Here is a 12,774-nt window from a genome sequence, read left to right on the forward strand (position 1 = left end):
CACCGGGAGGAACCCGGGACCCACAGCACCGGGAGGAACCCGGGACCCACAGCACCGGGAGGAACCCGGGACCCACCGCATCGGGAGGAACCCCGGGAGGAACCCAGGACCCACCGCACCAGGAGGAACCCAGGACCCACCGCACCAGGAGGAACCCAGGACCCACCGCATCGGGAGGAACCCGGGACCCACAGCACCGGGAGGAACCCAGGACCCACTGCATCGGGAGGAATTCAGAACCCCCTGCACCGGGAGGAACCCAGGACCCACTGCATCGGGAGGAACCCAGGACCCACTGCATCGGGAGGAACCCCGGGAGGAACCCAGGACCCACCGCACCAGGAGGAACCCAGGACCCACCGCACCGGGAGGAACCCAGGACCCCCTGCACGGGGAGGAACCCAGGACCCACCGCACCAGGAGGAACCCAGGACCCACTGCACCGGGAGGAACCCAGGACCCACCGCACCGGGAGGAACCAAGACCCACCGCACCGGGAGGAACCCAGGACCCACCGCACCGGGAGGAACCCAGGACCCACTGCACCGGGAGGAACCCAGGACCCACTGCACCGGGAGGAACCCAGGACCCACTGCATTGGGAGGAACCAAGACCCACCGCAACCAAGACCCACCGCACCAGGAGGAACCCAGGACTCACTGCACCAGGAGGAACCCAGGACCCACCGCACCAGGAGGAACCAGGACCCACCGCAGCGGGAGGAACCCAGGACCCACTGCACCAGAAGGAACCCAGGACCCACTGCACCAGAAGGAACCCAGGACCCACCGCACCGGGAGGAACCAAGACCCACCGCACCGGGAGGAACCCAGGACCCACCGCACCGGGAGGAACCAGGACCCACCGCACCAGGAGGAACCCATGACCCACCGCACCAGGAGGAACCCAGGACTCACCGCACCGGGAGGAACCCATGACCCACCGCATCAGGAGGAACCCATGACCCACCGCACCAGGAGGAACCCAGGACCCTCCGCACCAGGAGGAACCCAAGACCCACTGCACCGGGAGGAACCCAGGACCCACCGCGCCAAGAGGAACCCAGGACCCACCGCGCCAGGAGGAACCCAGGACCCACCGCACCGGGAGGAACCCAGGACCCACCGCACCGGGAGGAACCCAGGACCCACCGCACCGGGAGGAACCAAGACCCACTGCACCGGGAGGAACCAAGACCCACCGCACCGGGAGGAACCAAGACCCACCGCACCGGGAGGAACCCAGGACCCACCGCACCGGGAGGAACCCAGGACCCACCGCACCGGGAGGAACCCAGGACCCACCGCACCGGGAGGAACCCAGGACCCACTGCACCGGGAGGAACCCAGGACCCACTGCACCGGGAGGAACCCAGGACCCACTGCATTGGGAGGAACCAAGACCCACCGCACCAGGAGGAACCCAGGACTCACTGCACCAGGAGGAACCCAGGACCCACCGCACCAGGAGGAACCAGGACCCACCGCAGCGGGAGGAACCCAGGACCCACTGCACCAGAAGGAACCCAGGACCCACCGCACCAGGAGGAACCAGGACCCACCGCAGCGGGAGGAACCCAGGACCCACTGCACCAGAAGGAACCCAAGACCCACTGCACCAGGAGGAACCCAGGACCCACTGCACCAGAAGGAACCCAAGACCCACCGCACCAGGAGGAACACAGGACCCACCGCGCCAGGAGGAACCCAGGACCCACCGCGCCGGGAGGAACCCAGGACCCACCGCACCGGGAGGAACCCAGGACCCACCGCACCGGGAGGAACCCAGGACCCACCGCACCGGGAGGAACCAAGACCCACTGCACCGGGAGGAACCAAGACCCACCGCACCGGGAGGAACCAAGACCCACCGCACCGGGAGGAACCCAGGACCCACCGCACCGGGAGGAACCCAGGACCCACCGCACCGGGAGGAACCCAGGACCCACCGCACCGGGAGGAACCCAGGACCCACCGCACCGGGAGGAACCCAGGACCCACCGCGCCAAGAGGAACCCAGGACCCACCGCGCCAGGAGGAACCCAGGACCCACCGCGCCAGGAGGAACCCAGGACCCACCGCACCGGGAGGAACCCAGGACCCACCGCACCGGGAGGAACCCAGGACCCACCGCACCGGGAGGAACCAAGACCCACCGCACCGGGAGGAACCAAGACCCACCGCACCGGGAGGAACCAAGACCCACCGCACCGGGAGGAACCCAGGACCCACCGCACCGGGAGGAACCCAGGACCCACCGCACCGGGAGGAACCCAGGACCCACCGCACCGGGAGGAACCCAGGACCCACTGCACCGGGAGGAACCCAGGACCCACTGCACCGGGAGGAACCCAGGACCCACTGCATTGGGAGGAACCAAGACCCACCGCAACCAAGACCCACCGCACCAGGAGGAACCCAGGACTCACCGCACCAGGAGGAACCCAGGACCCACCGCACCAGGAGGAACCAGGACCCACCGCAGCGGGAGGAACCCAGGACCCACTGCACCAGAAGGAACCCAGGACCCACTGCACCAGAAGGAACCCAGGACCCACCGCACCGGGAGGAACCAGGACCCACCGCACCGGGAGGAACCCAGGACCCACCGCACCGGGAGGAACCCAGGACCCACCGCACCGGGAGGAACCCAGGACCCACCGCACCGGCAGGAACCCAGGACCCACCGCACCGGGAGGAACCCAGGACCCACCGCACCGGGAGGAACCAAGACCCACCGCACCGGGAGGAACCCAGGACCCACGCACCGGGAGGAACCCAGGACCCACCGCACCGGGAGGAACCCAGGACCCACCGCACCGGGAGGAACCCAGGACCCACCGCACCGGGAGGAACCCAGGACCCACCGCACCGGGAGGAACTCAGGACCCACCGCACCGGGAGGAACCCAGGACCCACCGCACCAGCGTAGGGTCTGACAATGAGTCCAAGGATTTCATCCCGATACCTAATGGCAGTCAGGGTGCCATTGTCTAGCCTGTAGAGGTCTGTGTGTCCCTCCATGGAGATGCCTTCCCAGACCATCACTGACCCACCACCAACGGTCATCCTGAACCATGTTACAGGCAGCAGAACGTTCTCCACGGCTTCTCCAGACCCCATCACGTCTGTCACATGTGCTCAGGGGGAACCTGCTCTCATCTGTGAAAAGCACAGGGTGCCAGTGGTGGACCTGCCAATTCTGGGGTTCAATGGCCAATGCCAATCCAGCTCTATGGTGCCGGGCAGTGAGCACAGGGCCCACTAGAGGACGTCGGGCCCTCAGGCCACCCTCATGAAGTCTGTTTCTGATTGTTTGGTCAGAGACATTCCCACCAGTGGCCTGCTGGAGGTCATTTTGTAGGGCTCTGGCAGCGCTCATCCTGTTCCTCCTTGCACAAAGGAACAGATACCTGTCCTGCTGATGGGTTAAGGACCTTCTACGTCCCTGTCCAGCTCTCCTAGAGGAACTGCCTGTCTCCTGGAACCTCCTCCATGCTCTTGTCTCCTGGAATCTCCTCCATGCTCTTGTCTCCTGGAATCTCCTCCATGCTCTTGTCTCCTGGAATCTCCTCCATGCTCTTGTCTCCTGGAATCTCCTCCATGCTCTCGTCTCCTGGAATCTCCTCCATTCTCTTGTCTCCTGGAATCTCCTCTGTGCTCTTGTCTCCTGGAATCTCCTCCATGCTCTTGTCTCCTGGAATCTCCTCCATGCTCTCGTCTCCTGGAATCTCCTCCATGCTCTCGTCTCCTGGAATCTCCTCCATGCACAAAGGAGCAGATACCGGTCCTGCTGATGGAGCAGTGGAGATGTGTTCTCTGGAGGAACCAATCACGCTTCTCTGTCTGGTAATCCGATGGACGTGTCTGGGTTTGGCGATTACCAGGAGATCGGTACTTGCCTGACTGCATTGTCCCAAGTGTAAAGTTTGGTGGAGGGAGGATTATGGTGTGGGGTTGTTCCTCAGGGGTTGGGCTTGGCCCCCTAGTTCCAGTGAAGGGAACTCTTAAGGTGACATTTTGGACTTTGTGGGAGGAGTTTGGGGATGGCCCCTTCCTGTTCCAACATGACTGTCCACCAGTGCACAAAGCAAGGTCCATAAAGACATGGAGGAGCCAGTTTGGGGTGGAGGAACTTGACTGTCCTGCACAGAGTCCTGACCTCAACCCCATAGAACACCTTTGGGATGAATTAGAGCGGAGACTGTGAGCCAGGCCTCCTCCCCCGACATCAGTGCCTGACCTGACAAATGTGCTTCTGGAAGAATGGTCCAACCTTTTCTTTTTCTTCTTTTTTCTTCTTCTTCATCTTCTTTTTTTCTTCTTCTTTATTTCTTCTTCCTCTTCTTTTTTTTTTTTTCTTCCTCTTCTTTTTTTCTTCTTCTTTTTTTCCTCTTCTTTTTTTTCTTTTTTCTTCTTTTTTTCTTCTTCTTCATCTTCTTTTTTTCTTCTTCTTTTTTTCTACTTCTTCATCTTCTTTTTTTTTTTGTTCTTTTTTTCTTCTTCTTTTTTCTTCTTCCTCTTCTTTTTCTTTTTTATCTTCCTCTTCTTCTTTTCTTCTTCTTTTTTTCCTCTTTTTTTTTTCTTTTTTCCTCTTCTTTTTTTCTTCTTCTTTTTTCTTCTTCCTCTTCTTTTTTTCTTCCTCTCCTTCTTTTCTTCTTCTTTTTTCCTCTTCTTTTTTTTATTTTTTCTTCTTCTTCTTTTTCTTCTTCTTCTTTTCTTCTTTTTCTTCTTTTTCTTCTTCTTTTCTTCTTCTTCTCTTCTTTTTTTCTTCTTCTTCTTCTTTTTCTTTTTTTCTTCTCTTCTTTTTCTCCTTTTTCTTCTTCTCCTTTTCTTTTTCGTTTTCTTCTTCTTTTTACTTCCTCTTCTTTTTCTTCTTTTTCTTTTTCTTCTTCTTTTTCTTCTTCTTTTTCTTCTTCTTTTTCTTCTTCTTTTCTTCTTCTTTTTCTTCTTCTTGTAGATCACGGCTCATGCGCAGATTTTTTTATTGGTAAAACGGTCGACCGGTTTGTTCATCATTGCCGGGAAAATCGGCCGATCGTCAAAATCAGTCATAAATTTTCCAACTTTACCGATTAAAAAAATGTGCCAAAAACCCCGAAAAACGGCCGACCAATTAACCCACTAATGGTGCGAAAATCGGCTGATTTGTGACCCATCTATGGCCTGCATAAGACTGGGGGGCCATTACAGGTCATGTGTGTGGAAAGGCCGGTGGCCCAATACTTGGGGCCATCTAGTGTAGTTTTCAGGGGGGTCCCCAGTTGTGGGCACAGAGGGGATTTCCCCTGACTTCCTGTTGGGTGTCCAGGACAGGAAGTGAAGATCACCTTCCCGGCACCGTTCACACGCTGATAGATCATTTCGGTGGGCGGGGTCACATCCGAATTCATCGTACAAAAATAAACGGATAAATAAATAGATAAGCGCTCGCCGTGACACGCAGCATTCCCCCGACATCGAACGTTCATTATCACCTCCACAGCCGCGATGGCGCCTCTCGGATATTCCAGGATCGCTTCTCACACCCCGAAATCTATGTGAAGAGCGGAGATGATGAGACTTGCCCGGCGTCCTATTATAACACGCGGTGTCTGTATTATTAATATCCCCCGACATGCAAATTATTTTTAAATAGAACCTTTCCAATTTTTATGGCGGTGATGTCATCACCCGGTCTCTGTGCGTCTCTAGGCAATGCGGGCAGATCGCGTCTGGCAGACGAGGCATCCTGGAAAGGGTCGCGCTCTGCCTTAGTACTCCTCCCAGTCCTGCTGAGAGCAGTAGACTCACTCTCCGGAGGTGGTATGCAGCGCCTTGACGGGTGGCCCCTCCATTCCGAATTTTCCAAAATTAAAAAAATGAGCACCAATGTCTCCTCTGGGCAGCGCTGGATGTAGTGCGACCCGAGAGTGACATCATACAAATCACCTTCCGGGTCACAGAAAGAAGGAGAGGAGACCCTATCGCACTTACTGTTATAGGGTGACAACGCTCTGCCCTGGATTCCCGGCTGTCCTCCTGTGGTGTCATCCTGTTGCAGTTCCTTTTTTAAGTTGACAACACTCTGCCCTGGATTCCCAAATTCCCTCCTGTGGTGTCACCCTGTTGCACTTCCTGTTATAGGGTGACAACACTCTGCCCTGGATTCCCAAATATCCTCCTGCGGTGTCACCCTGTCGCAGTTCCTGTTATAGGGTGACAACGCTCTGCCCTGGTCTCCCAGCTATCCTCCTGCAATGTCACCCTGTCGCAATTCCTGTTACAGGGTGACAACACTTTGCCCTGGTTTCCCAGCTGTCCTCCTGCGGTGTCACCCTGTCGCAGTTCCTGTTATAGGGTGACAATGCTCCGTCCTGGTCTCCTAACTGTCCTTCTGCAGTGTCTCCCTGTCACATTTACTGATATAAAGTGACAACGCTCTGCCATGGATTCCCAAATGTCCTCCTGCGGTGTCACCCCGTCGCACGTCCTGTTTTAGGGTGACAACGCTCTGCCCTGGTCTCCCAGCTATCCTCCTGCAATGTCACCCTGTCGCAGTTCCTGTTATAGGGTGACAACACTTTGCCCTGGATTCCCAAATGTCCTCCTGCTGTGTCTCCCTGTCGCACTCTGCCCTGGATTCCCAAATGTCCTGCTGAGGTGTCACTGTCACACTTCCTGTTATAGGGTGACAACGCTCTGCCTTACATTCATAAAATGTCCTCCTGCGGTGTCACCCTGTCGCACTTCCTGTTATAGGGTGAAAACACTCTGCCCTGGATTCCCAAATGTCCTCCTGCGGTGTCACCCTGTTGCACTTTCTGTTATATGGTGACAACACTCTGCCCTGGATTCCCATATGTCCAGCAGCACTGAGATGGAGAGAGGGATGGGAAAAAATATAAAAACTTCAAAGGATTCACACTTGTTTCAGTTGAATCCGATGATGTGTGAATTGCGGGTGAACAGTCGGGGTCTGGCACTGCCACGTCCGTGTTGTTGGCGTGTTCCCCGTGTACTGAAGATCATTTCCTCCCATACACAGGCGTGATCCGCACCGGCCGGGATCAATCCTAACTCCCGCCTGGCCAGAAGCTGTGATCTGGGAGGAACATATGCTGCGGGCAGATTGTGCGGAGGGTCCTGCGTGTGCGAGGAGCTGAGAATGCAGGTGGGGCGTCTCCAGAGCCGAGAGTCACTGATGTTCAGTGTTCGTCCACCTCGTCTCATCGACTGAGAACCCCGAAATATGACCTCAGAGCACCCCACCGACCCCGCTACATTGTAGTCACCAAAATCCTGCTTCCCCATGTGATATAAACATCGCTCAGATGGGAGATGGAGAGATACAAAGTAACATCGTTTATAAACATCGATCAGACGGGAGATGGAGAGATACAAAGTAACATTGTTTATAAACATCAATCAGATGGGAGATAGAGATACAAAGTAACATTGTTTATAAACATCGATCAGACGGGAGATAGAGAGATACAAAGTAACATTGTTTATAAACATCGATCAGATGGGAGATAGAGATACAAAGTAACATTGTTTATAAACATCGATCAGACGGGGGATGGAGAGATACAAAGTAACATTGTTTATAAACATCGATCAGACGGGAGAAGGAGAGATACAAAGTAACATTGTTTATAAACATTGATCAGACGGGGGATGGAGAGATACAAAGTAACATTGTTTATAAACATCGATCAGATGGGAGATGGAGAGATACAAAGTAACATTGTTTATAAACATCGATCAGACGGGAGATGGAGAGATACAAAGTAACATTGTTTATAAACATCGATCAGACGGGGGATGGAGAGATACAAAGTAACATTGTTTATAAACATCGATCAGACGGGGGATGGAGAGATACAAAGTAACATTGTTTATAAACATCGATCAGACGGGGGATGGAGAGATACAAAGTAACATTGTTTATAAACATCGATCAGACGGGAGATAGAGATACAAAGTAACATTGTTTATAAACATCGATCAGACGGGGGATGGAGAGATACAAAGTAACATTGTTTATAAACATCGATCAGATGGGCTCTGCCCTGGAAGGACCCACTCACAATGCAAGTCTATGGGTCAGCCGAGCTGCTGAACACCATGCACCCCCCAAGCTGCTGAACACCATGCACCCCCCAAGCTGCTGAACACCATGCACCCCCCAAGTGGCCGCAATCTTAGCAGCTGCTAAAGGATAAAAAGAGCAATTGCACTGAGCCCAGGAGAGCGCCCTCTTGTGGCCAAGCAACTAATCTCTGCATTTAGTAAATCATTCAGAAGAGGAAGTCTGGAGGAAACAACAAATGTCACTATAGACAGCGAGAAAAAATCGTCTGAAGTTGTATTCAATAATTCATCGACTTTTTGTTTTACTTCTTCATAGAAGAGAGAGACCGGCTCAGTGATCTCTGTACATCACCGCGGTCTATGTCAGAGCTATATACATGTATAATAATAGTGTGTGACTGGGGGGAGGGGACATTAGAGCGTAAGCTCCTCTGTACAGAGACTGATGTGACTGGGGGGAGGGGACATTAGAGTGTAAGCTCCTCTGTACAGAGACTGATGGGACTGTGGGGGGAGGGGACATTAGAGCGTAAGCTCCTCTGTACAGAGACTGATGGGACTGTGGGGGAGGGGACATTAGAGCGTAAGCTCCTCTGGTACAGAGATGATGTGACTGCGGGGGAGGGGACATTAGAGCGTAAGCTCCTCTGGTACAGAGACTGATGTGACTGTGGGGGAGGGGACATTAGAGTGTAAGCTCCTCTGGTACAGAGATGATGTGACTGTGGGGGAGGGGACATTAGAGCGTAAGTTCCTCTGTACAGAGACTGATGTGACTGTGGGGGGAGGGGACATTAGAGTGTAAGCTCCTCTGGTACAGAGACTGGTGTGACTGGGGGGGAGGGGACATTAGAGCGTAAGCTCCTCTGTACAGAGACTGATGTGATTGTGGGGGAGGGGACATTAGAGCGTAAGCTCCTCTGGTATACAGACTGATGTGACTGTGGGGGAGGGGAAATTAGAGTGTAAGCTCCTCCGTACAGAGACTGATGTGACTGTGGGGGAGGGGACATTAGAGTGTAAGCTCCTCCGTACAGAGACTGATGTGACTGTGGGGGAGGGGACATTAGAGTGTAAGCTCCTCCGTACAGAGACTGATGTGACTGTGGGGGAGGGGACATTAGAGTGTAAGCTCCTCTGGTACAGAGACTGATGTGACTGTGGGGGAGGGGACATTAGAGCGTAAGCTCCTCTGGTACAGAGACTGATGTGACTGTGGGGGGGGGGGACATTAGAGTGTAATGCTTAGTAAAGGTATTCGGATTATTATCTCATTATTGCAGAGAATTCCTATCACTTCCGGTTTGTCTGACACCTGCACAGGAAGTGATGAGAAATCTCCCCAGTGGGGACACAGCGTCAGATAAAAATCCGACAGGTTTTAACAGTTTCCTGCTGTACCCAATTATGAACTATGACCTGCGATCTGAACTGAATCAGAAAATACTAAACCTAAAGCAAGCAATACCAAACAATGTCTCATTGACACCAATATGAAGGAATCGCCATCCGCCGCCATCCCAGCAGGCCGAGCTCCAGCGTGGAGACAATCATCACACTTCAGGGAATAGCATTTAAGAAAAAAGAGAAACATTTCCTTTCTGTGAGATCTGCTATAGGAAATCGATGAGCTGTCAGGATTCGGCTCCCCATTAGGGATGGAAAGCTACAAAGCCACAGCCCCTCATTACAGGTTCTCCTGTTATTGACCGCCTGCTGCGGGCCTGCGCCGCACTCCTCCGCCTGCGACTCCCTCCTTCTCATAGATTCCAATGAGCTTTATTGGCAGAAGCAAATCCATCTCAGAAACAAATGAGTTATTATGGGATGGATGTGGGAGGAATAAGGCCCAGGATATAATCCGGGGTAAATGTGTCTCCTCCACTCCACTGCTTTCTGCCTCTCTCCTCTCCCCCTCTCCCTCTCTCCTCTCCCCCTCTCCCCTTCTCCCTCTCTCCCCCTCTCTCCTCTCCCCCTCTCCCCTTCTCCCTCTCTCCTCTCCCTCTCTCCTCTCCCTCTCTCCCTCTCTCCCCTCTCCCTCCTCCCCCTCTCCTCCCCTCTCTCCCCTTCTCCCTCTCACCCCCTCTCTCCTCTCTCCCTCTCCTCTCATTCTCTCTCTTCCTCCCCCTCCCGTCATCTTTCTTCTATTCTCCTACTTCCTCCCGGTCTCCCTCTGTCTATCATTCTCTCTCCACCTCTTCCTCCCTCCTTTCTCCCTCTTCCTCTCCCTCTCTGCTTCTCCCTCTCATTCTCTCTCCTCGCTCCCTCTCTCTCTCTTCTCTTCTCCCTCTGTCTTTCTACCTCTCTCCCCCTCTGTCTCTCTTCCTCTCTCCCCCTCTGTCTCTCTTCCTCTCTCCCTCTCCTCCCCCCTCTCCCTCTATTCCTCTCTCCCTCTCCTCCCCCTCTCCCTCTATTCCTCTCTCCCTCTCCTCCCCCCTCTCCCTCTATTCCTCTCTCCCTCTCCTCCCCCCTCTCTCTCTCTTCCTCTCTCTACCTCGTTCTCTCATTCTCTCTCTCTCTCTCAGCCTCTCACTCTGTTTTCCCCCTCTCCCTCTCTCCCCCTCTATTCCCCTCTCTCCCCTTCTCCCTCTTTTCCTCTCACCCCCTCTCCCACTCTCCCTCTCTTCCTCTCTCACTTTCTTCCTCTCTCCCCCCCCCTCTCTTCCTCTCTCCCCATCTCCATCTCTTCCTCTCTCCCCATCTCCCTCTCTTCCCCTCTCCCTCTTTTCCCTTACTCCCTCTCTTCCTGTCCCCCCCTCTCCCTCTCTTCCCTTCTCCCTCTTTTCCTCTCACCCACTCTCCCCCTCTTCCTCTCTCCCCCTCTTCCTCTCTTCCTCTCTCCCCATCTCCCTCTCTTCCCCTCTCCCACTCTTCCTCTCTCACCCCCTCTCCCTCTCTCCCCCTCTCCCACTCTCACCCTCTCCTTCTCTTCCTCTCTCCCTTTCTCCCTCTCCCTCTCCGGCCCTCTCACTCTCTCTCCCTCTGTCTCTCTTCCTCTCTCCAACTCTGCCTCTCATTCTCTTCCCCCCCCCCCTTTTCATTCTCTCTCCCTCTCTCCCTTTCATTCTCTCTGCCCCTCTGTCTTTCTCCCCCCTCTCTCTCCCCCTCTCCCTCATTCTCTCTCCCTCTTTCCCCCCTTCCTATCATTCTCCCACCCCCTCTCCTCTCTCCCCCTCTCTTTCTCATTCTATCTCTACCTATGTCTCTCTACCTCTCTTTCTCTCTGTCCCTGTCTCTCTCCCCTTCTCCCTCTATCTCCCCCTCTCTTTCTACCTTTGTCTCTCTCACCCTCTCTCTCTCCCCTTCCTCTCATTCTCTCTCCCCCTCTCCCCCTCTCATCATTCTCTCTCCCTCTGTCTCTCTCCCACTCCCTCTCATTCTCTTTCTTTCTCATTCTCTCTCCCCTCTGTGTCTCTCCCCCTCCCTCTCACCCCCCCTCATTCTCTCTCCCTCTCATTATCTCTCCCCCTCCTTCTCATTCTCTATCCCCCTCTCCCTCACCCCCCCCCCCGCTTCCTCCCCTCCCTCTCTCATTCTCTCTCCTTCTCATTCTCCCCCCCCTCATTCTCTCTCCCCCTCCCTCTCATTATCTCTCCCCCTCCTTCTCATTCTCTCTCCTCCTCTCCCTCTGATTCTCCCCCCCCCCCTCTCATTATGTCTCCCCCTCCTTCTCATTCTCTCTCCCCCTCTCCCTCTCATTCTCCCCCCCCTCTCATTATGTCTCCCCCTCCTTCTCATTCTCTCTCCCCCTCTCCCTCTCATTCCCCCCCCTCATTATGTCTCCCCCTCCTTCTCATTCTCTATCCCCCTCTCCCTCTCATTCCCCCCCCCCTCATTATCTCTCCCCCTCCTTCTCATTCCCCCCCCTCTCTCATTCTCTCTCCCTCTGTGTCTCTCCCTCGCTCCCTGCGCTCCCCAGGCTGCAGAAATTAGCGATGCAGGTCCCGTGCCCACAGAACACAGCAATGGCGAAGATGAGGGAGCCAATCAGGACTGCGATCAGGGCATGACACTTTAAAAAAAAAAAGAACATGTTAAATTTTCAATGCAGCAGCCGGCTCGGGGAGGCTGCATGATACTGGAGGAAACAGACAGCATTGGGAGAGATTACATCACAGAGAACTATATATATATATATATACTCATTATAATACCACCAGTGACAGTTACTTGCTGCAGAAGGCAGCCGGCATTGGAAATGTCAGTGCAGATTGCTCAATGGATTCTGGGAGGACTGACAGCGACAACCCGGAGAGACACGGCTTAAATCCCAGACATTGTGACACTGCGAGATATTCTAGGTACAGATGGACAACATATTCCTGTAAGTACATCTCCACCCATTGCTGCATGCTTCCTGCAATACATCCCATGTCCTGTGTCCAGGGTAGAGTGCCCCCCCCCAATAAGTGGGTACTATGTCCCCTCCATGTGTCCCCCAATAAGTGATAAGTGTGTCCTCCCATTAGAGGGTAGAGTGCCCCCTCCCAATAAAAGGGAAGAGTGTACCCACCCATTAAAGTATGGAGTGCCCCCTCCCAATAAAAGGGAAGAGTGTGCCCACCCATTAAAGTATGGAGTGCCCCCTCCCAATAAAAGGGAAGAGTGTGCCCACCCATTAAAGTATGGAGTGCCCCCTCCCAATAAAAGGGAAGAGTGTGCCCACCCATTAAAGTATGGAGTGCCCCCTCCCAATAAA

At 54.2% G+C, this 12,774-nt stretch overlaps 1 protein-coding gene across 5 annotated transcripts in view; it reads left to right on the plus strand.

Moving 5' to 3' along the window:
- LOC149442087 (beta-arrestin-1) overlaps positions 1 to 12,774 on the plus strand; it is a 176,406-nt gene that overhangs the window by 39,547 nt on the left and 124,085 nt on the right. The window contains exon 1 of one of the 5 annotated variants that reach the window (XM_089656531.1): positions 11,999 to 12,399. The exons of the other annotated variants lie outside the window; for them this stretch is intronic. Within the exon in view, the coding sequence (XP_089512657.1) occupies positions 12,383 to 12,399 (17 nt within the window). The 5' untranslated portion in view covers positions 11,999 to 12,382. Of the gene's footprint in view, positions 1 to 11,998; positions 12,400 to 12,774 lie in introns of those variants that run through there. 5 annotated transcript variants of the gene reach the window in all.

Source organism: Staurois parvus, unplaced genomic scaffold (genome assembly GCF_062004578.1).
Source record: "Staurois parvus isolate SC_StPar_1 unplaced genomic scaffold, SC_StPar_1.0 ptg000913l, whole genome shotgun sequence".
NCBI lineage: Eukaryota > Metazoa > Chordata > Amphibia > Anura > Ranidae > Staurois > Staurois parvus.